The 7,500-nt window shown below is 38.3% G+C and overlaps 1 protein-coding gene across 1 annotated transcript in view; it reads left to right on the top strand.

The window, feature by feature from the left end:
* Positions 1 to 7,500, top strand: part of LOC137983747 (DNA polymerase epsilon catalytic subunit A-like) — a 61,472-nt gene that overhangs the window by 2,708 nt on the left and 51,264 nt on the right. Inside the window, exons 4-10 of the mRNA XM_068830927.1 lie at positions 315 to 359; positions 1,225 to 1,317; positions 1,631 to 1,710; positions 2,704 to 2,853; positions 3,294 to 3,348; positions 3,710 to 3,787; positions 4,588 to 4,695. Coding sequence (XP_068687028.1) covers positions 315 to 359; positions 1,225 to 1,317; positions 1,631 to 1,710; positions 2,704 to 2,853; positions 3,294 to 3,348; positions 3,710 to 3,787; positions 4,588 to 4,695 — 609 coding nt within the window. The remainder of the gene's footprint in view (positions 1 to 314; positions 360 to 1,224; positions 1,318 to 1,630; positions 1,711 to 2,703; positions 2,854 to 3,293; positions 3,349 to 3,709; positions 3,788 to 4,587; positions 4,696 to 7,500) is intronic.

Below are 7,500 nucleotides of genomic sequence, written 5' to 3'. Positions count from 1 at the left end.
CTTTTTGATTGGCCAAAGTAATTACGTTGATTTTGGTTTTACGACACTCGATTGAAACTCGCTCTAAGGACAACAGCGTTTGCCACGGGTTGACCTTTGGACCTTAAACAATGCCATTTAAGTTTACACATGTTATGAGGAGAGCCCAGGGAGTTTTTCATAGAGATGAATATTATTGTTGTTGTCCCTCTTTGTGTATTTCTCAATCAACTTTTGACTTGTTATTGTAGTAACATCCAGGATCCAGTGTTTACAGGTTTCAGGTCCATTTGGTTTGTTCTTTTGTAACATCATACTTTCTAAACTGCTTTCAGGTGCCTTTGCCATACAAGCCTTATTTCTACATCCTTGCAAAAAAGGTTAGTCTCACCTTATTCTTGCTGGTTGCTTTCAAATTTCAATTAGAAACCGGTTGCGGTTGAAATGGTTGATCCCAATAGAACACAACCTAACACCTACTCACCTACTCAAACCTAAAACACCCTTAATCAATGAGTAGTAAAACCATCTGGCGTTTGTTAGGTTGTGTTCTATTGGGATCAACCATTTCAACCGTAACCGGTTGAGGTTGAAGCAGTTGAGGTTTCCCAATAGAACACTTTTCCGACCGTTTTCGGTTGAAACGCGGTAACTCCTGGGAATAGTTATTACCAGACTTCTCAGCATTGACAAGTTGAGGGAAAGCAACAAAGGCAGGAGCCCGCGGCTGACTTTAAATGGCTTGCGTAAACGACAGTGGTTGCTGCCAATGCTTTTTCAACCATTTCAACCTTGTTTGATTCCATGTTGAATAAGCTGATGATCCAAACCAACCTAAAATGGCTTTTTCCGAATAGAACACTAAAAAACGCAACCAACCCAACCAACTAAAAACAGTTGATCCCAATAGAACACAACCTAAAATCTATAACTCTCAATCTCGCGTTGGAAAGGGTTAAATGGGACATATCCAGAAAGCAGGGATGAAATACTTGTTACTTTACTAACTCTGAACCATCCCAATTTTACAAAATGATCTGTTGTTTCAACTTCACTAAACTACTGTTGCAATCATTTTTCATTTGATGTCATGTGGTTTTTATAGGTTGATAATTTGGATTGATTGAGCCAATCGGATTGCTAGAAATGCAATATCCAAGTTTTAAAATTTAAGAATTTATATAATTAATTCTTGTGAGTGATATTTACCATATTAATAGCAGCAAATGATTTCTCATGTAACAGGATACTGACAGGGAAGTGGCCACTTTCTTGAATAGAAAGTTTGGTGGCTCAATTGCAAGTATAGAAACAGTAGCGAAAGAAGATCTAGATTTGGTAAGACAAAAAGAAAAGGTGGTTATTTTTTATATTTTAGTTATTTTAAAGGGATTAGCACCACCATAAGCTATCCGGGGCCACCATGGTTTATGGTAGTTGACACACTGGTGTTATCTATCTCGTCCTTAAACCACGTGCACCACTTGTCCTTCTTGCAAATGTATAGCAATTGAATTCTTTGTTTAGGGTGAGGAAGGATTGAGATAGATTTGGGTCCATGTAAGCTGTTTCATTAGCTGTAGCATTTTAGATGTGTTCTTTGTAATACAAGTATTAATTTTTTCGAATTTTTTTGTTTATTTTCATTTAGAACAATCATCTTGTTGGACTTAAAAGGAATTACATCAAGTTATCATTTCAAACAGTCAATGATTTGAAGAAAGTGAAGAGGTACAGATTTTGACTACTTCATTTTTTTTTGGTTCTCCTTAATTTTTATCACAGGCATCTTTTAAGCATAGGTGGTTAAAAACTCCATTGCCAAGTGGAGGTTTGGTGCCTGAGACATCCTGAGCTTCCACTATAGGCAACCAGCTCTTCAATGGAAACTACTCCCAAGGCTGGGAATCCTAGCAATTGAGCCCTGTCTGTGCAAAACGAGAAGCACAATAGCTGCAAAATAGCTGTAAAGTGGATCTACAGCTGAAAGGCAGCAGTTTGACAGCTTTCCCATAGCTGATGATTCGAAGCGCTTGACATCAAAGTGCAGCTGTTTTGCGTCTACCAAGATGGCTGTCAATTACACGTAGCTGCATGACGCAGAGATTCAGTGAAAATCACACAAATGTGTCAACGTGAAGTTATTTGTGCCGATGGGTGAATGGCATTCATATCGATGGTGCGAAAACAAATGTACATATACATGTACGTGTATGTTTTGTTTTATCCTTCAGCTTTCAAATCTATAAATCTATTCTTATTAATCTATTAATATTCTTTTAAAATTTGGTCTGAATTCTCACCATGCATGTATGCAGTTCCAGTTCAATGCAACAAACAGCACACATGGACAAATATAAAAAGGTATCAGGTCTTGATCAAGTGAACATTTCGTCTGAGGCGTAAGTGCCTTGATCTTGGTTGATCTTGGACGTTGAAAATCCATGTTTGAGTTTTTTCGCTCTTATACACAGTACAGTTCTACTACATTTTTGTAGTTTTGCCTTGGATAAAACAATCCAAGTCTGATCTTGTAATTACCCGTATTCATGTTCGTCAATGAAAAGCCTGACCTTGTTGCAAACAAATTTAGAAGTAGATATGTGTGACCAATCTTTTTGTAAAACACCTCAAAAACCGGGATCATAATAAATCCACAATTTTAACAGCTCAGAATTGAACATTCATGCTCTATGTTAAAACCTGTGCTTGTCTTGTTTCAAGTAACATTATGACAGCTGTTCAAAAGAACAAAGAACAAGCCAAAACACATGCAGCTTACAATATTGTGATTGGTGCCGATATGAATGAAGACGAAATGATTGCTGCAAACAGAAGGAATGCTGATCAAATGTCAAATGTGATTGACATCAGGTATGTTGAGAGCCTGCATTGAGAGTGAACGTCTAAACTCGTGTATTTTTTACAGAAAAAGTGGATAATAAAAGTGTGATGTTTTATTTCTACATGCATTTTTCTTGCCAGCCAAGAACATTGAGAGCCTGCTTAGAGTCGACATGAATATTGTGTAGAAAATAATGGTTCTGTTAGTGTAATTGTTCATTTCGTTGAGACATAAATCACTTTCTTCAATTCTTTTAGAGTTTATACGTGTTCCAAAGTTCTTCTTTCTTGACTCTCGATTCTTGATTCTCGTGTCTCGAAACTCGAACTTCTCGACCTTCTTGGCGTGAGAATCAAGTTTCAAGAATCAGGTCGAGACTGTCAACTTTCTTTTGAGCTGTACTGTAATGGAATGTAATAATCATATAACTGGCCAATACTTACTCCAAGTTAACCTTTGTTTTTTTCAGGGAATATGATGTACCATATCATGTCCGAGTTGCTATTGATCTAAAGATTTTTGTGGTAAGCTAAAAAAGTACGCTATGGAATCAATAATAATATTATAATTATTATTGTCCAATGAATTGGTGTTGATAAACCTTGCCTTTTATTTAGCTGTCAAAGAGTGAGTGTAAGTGCTGACTTGTTATGTGTGGATCGGGATCAATACATGCGCATGCAAGGTTTCATTATGAATTTACGTTTCTAACTACATATACGTTGTACGTGTATGTGATTAAGGGCTGTGCAAGTAACCATTCAGCTCTTGTGTCTTTTCATGAATGTTTTTTTCATCAGTGCTGTAGGAGAGGCTTGCGAGTAACTATTCTAATTAACGTTGCAATTACCTTTGCTATGGAGGTGAATGTTTTGTCCTTTTTAGGGCCACTGGTATAACGTTAAAGTGCGTGGAGGAATTCATCCTGAGTTGTCAAGGAGAGATGACCTCCTGGACAGACCGGTGCGTTAATGATAGTGTCAGTAAAGATGATGTGACAAAAATATTATGTTGTGGTTCAAATTTTTTCATCGTTCAAGATCTTTTAACCCATTGACACCTTAAACCCCCTAGGACGCCTCCAGTTGACGGGTAAAATCGTCTGGTGATAGACAGAGTAAAATCTGTTCGAGTCTCACTCCCAGGAATCAATGGATTAAATCGGTTCAATTTTGTTTTTCCTTTGTTTCATATTATGATAATGAGTATCAGACAAAGAAGAATTAAAATTGAACTGGTTTGAAAAATTTTAAACCAGGAAACAATAATTATTTGAATCACAACATATACAATGTCATGTTCTCTGTACTTTCAGTATTTCTCAATGTGGAATAACTTTTCTTCCAAGATGCTAGGGTAATAGCCAAAGTGACTTTGGTGGGAAATTTCAATTTCAAATCATTCCTGCCACTTGCTAATGTCATTACAAAATCAGCACCTCCTTGATAGAAAGTTATCACTATTTTAAACCCTGAATGTTGGTGTGGCAAGGATTTCAAACCTTCGATCTCCCTCTTAGTTTATCGGTACATGTATCTTGTTCACTGGGGTATCATGATGTAGGACCATATTCCTATCCAGAACGTTTAAATCTTAAGATGTCAACTAACCTTACGAATGTCCTGCAAGTTTTGGATGTAATCAGTGATGTTAAGACTAATTTAATGGGAATTTTTGCTACAGTAAATGTTGTTAATACTGCTTCTTGTTGATTTATACTCAATTATATTCAACCTTGTTTGATTTTAATCTTTAAACTCTAGGATCCTGTGGTACTAGCCTTCGATATTGAAACAACAAAGTTGCCTTTAAAATTCCCAGACTCCAGCTCTGACTCTATTATGATGATTTCTTACATGATTGATGCACAGGTTTGTTGACTTGTCATTCCTGTTAATTCCCCAACTAAACCTCTGACGCAAACAACACACAATTCGTTTTTAGCACAGAGATAAGTTTATTAAGAATACAAACTATAAGTAAACAATGATTTGCCTAGCTAATAAACCTCTCTGTCACCCACCCAGGGTGGTAAGGTAGCTGGGAAGAAAATAAAACCAAACATGTACGCTTGAAGTCAAACTGAATTGAAATGAAACACAAAGCTACTATCACCTGATACTAGATGGTGTACATTGCGCAATTAATCCCTTTGAACATGTGCTTGTCCAAAGAGGTAAAATTCCCCAACTAAACCCCTGACACAAACAACACAAATCGTTTTTGGTAAGAGAACTTTATTAAGAATATGAACTAGCTTTAATGCAATGCTAAATTTGAAATAAACCTTATATGCATCACTTGTCCAGTCTCTGTATAGCTGTTACTGTATTATTTCACGGGGTACACGGTGATTAAAGGCCCAGGAAGCGGCACCCAGAAGAAACAAATGACTTTGAAGGACAAAGCATTAGAGATACCAGCTGCGTGAAGCGCCTGACAGAACTTGGCAATAAAACAATCAATCTTGAGTAAGAATGATGGGGCCATGTGGGCTGGGCAAATAAAACAAGGCAGACAGAAATTAGAAGGAATGAGATGAACCATTCGTTGGTATGCAGAGAAGTGGGTATACGTAGCAAAGGAATATACGCTCCCCGAATTGGATAGTCTTGGTGCATTTGAAGGTAACAATGAGCCAGTGTTGATTTGTCACAACGTTGCTATGAGTAAGCTAGATGACGGGAAGGATCAAAGCTTGTGTGTGGCTAACTGCGCCATTAAAAAGCATGAAAATAAAAACGCCCAAAACAGTGTGCACAAACTAGGATCATTCTCACGATCTAAAACATGGGAAATGCGACACAAAACCTCGGGGGTAACTGGGGTGTCATGTGTGGGGTAAGCAGCGTGTTGCGTACAATGCCATGCAATGTTATCGAGAGAAAAAAATCCATGGCAAAGGGAAATTCTAACCCTGAAAAAAAAAAATGTAGCAGTTTGATACCCGACAAAAATAGCGGGTGTACTAAGGGTACGGCTGAGAAACAACATGAAGACAAATAGTATCTAACATGGCAGGCATAGGTGTAAAGTGGAAATATGTACAAATAAAAAAAAGACCTTGAATTGTGTCCTTAAATTGCAAAATTTTCGGGCACGGAAGGCAGAACGAAGTGTGTACTTCAAATCCTTCTGCAATACAGGTAATGCTGAGAACTTGTTCTGTGGCACGCGAGGGCAAGTGCATGCGAGTGTGAAAGCAAGTCTGCTTCACAGTTCAACACGCCAGGAAGATGAACTGTGCGAATCTCAAACTAGTGTTTAGCCACTAAAAAAACAGACTTCAAGGAAATTGGAATTAATGTATTAATTAACTTCATTCTCCCACAAAGTGGTCAAATGCAGAATGCGCCAAAGATGGCCTCACAATTTGAGTGTGATAACAATGGTCAAACGTTCCAAGGAATTAATGTCAAGATGCTGGATTAGAATGAACTCTGGAAACTCTGCATGAAAATAATAACATTTACAAATGCTGCCACAACTAGTAAGGCAAGCGTCAGTTGTAAACAGCCCGTCCGGAGACGACCAGTTGGCGGTGTTAATCATGGACACGCCATTATAGTCATGCAAAAACCTGCACCATCATTGAATGTCTTTATGAGATTCAGAATTAAGATTAATACCGGTATGATCCTGACTGAATTTTTCGGTCCATAACAAACAAAGAATCCGGGCAATGAAGACCCAACTTTGATGCACGCATTTGGAGACAAATACAACTTGCTTATCAAAGATTGGAGAGATGATTTTGTAGTTGTACATTTGTGTAGCCATTCCTGTAGCAAGTTCTCAATTTTGGAGAGACTGTCCCGACCCACAGATAGAGTAAAGTCTAGGGTATTGAGTTCAACATCCAAGTAGGCCATAACTTGAGCAGGAGGACAAGATTATTTTGACATTAGATTCTTCCAAGCCAAGTGTACGCAGCAATTCTCCAAGCTCCTTGAAATGAGGTGGTGGGAAATTAGCTTGTGAAACACCAATAAAGTCATCAAAATAATTAAAGTCTGGGTCAGTTGAGAATCCAAGTGACTGTGGAGGTAGATCTTTGGCATGCCATCGCGGCTGAGCGTAAACTCATAGTTAAAACTGTGTGAAAGTAAAATTTACTGTCCCATGTATAACCAAGTGAATGATAATCATGTGAGTCTACTGGAAATTGATGGGAGGCTTTCTGGAGACCGCGCTTCTAAAGCATGCAACCTCGACCCAGTGAAAAAATCGCTGTGATGATGGCATCGATAGTTGAATAACTCAGTTTGGGGAGGTTGCCAAAAAAGTAACGAGAAGGAATTTCATCATTGACGGAGGTGCCACAAGGCCAGCTTAAATTAACTATTACTCTCTGTTCGTGAGAATCACGTTTGGCCACCATGTTAAGAGGTGTGACCACAAAGCCATTGGCAAAATGCGGTTCATTGAAAGGTCCTGCAAGTTGACCGAGTGAAATCTCACTGGTAATATAGGCTGCAATGGCAGCAGGAAAATTCAACACACCACAATGGGTATGAAGGTCAAACACAGGAAGGGTCTGGTTAGTGTTACCAAGTGGGCAACCAAATTCCAAAAAATCACAAACGACATGGTCCTCCTACTCTTGGAACAAAGTGCACTGCATGGTAATATTTAGGAGAGAAGGAACTGGATTACAAAGGCCGTTATAGTTAAGC

The sequence above is a fragment of the Montipora foliosa genome, chromosome 13 (genome assembly GCF_036669935.1).
Source record: "Montipora foliosa isolate CH-2021 chromosome 13, ASM3666993v2, whole genome shotgun sequence".
Lineage (NCBI taxonomy): Eukaryota > Metazoa > Cnidaria > Anthozoa > Scleractinia > Acroporidae > Montipora > Montipora foliosa.
The sequence above is the reverse complement of the archived record's forward strand: the minus strand, read 5'-3'. Positions and strand labels throughout refer to the sequence as shown.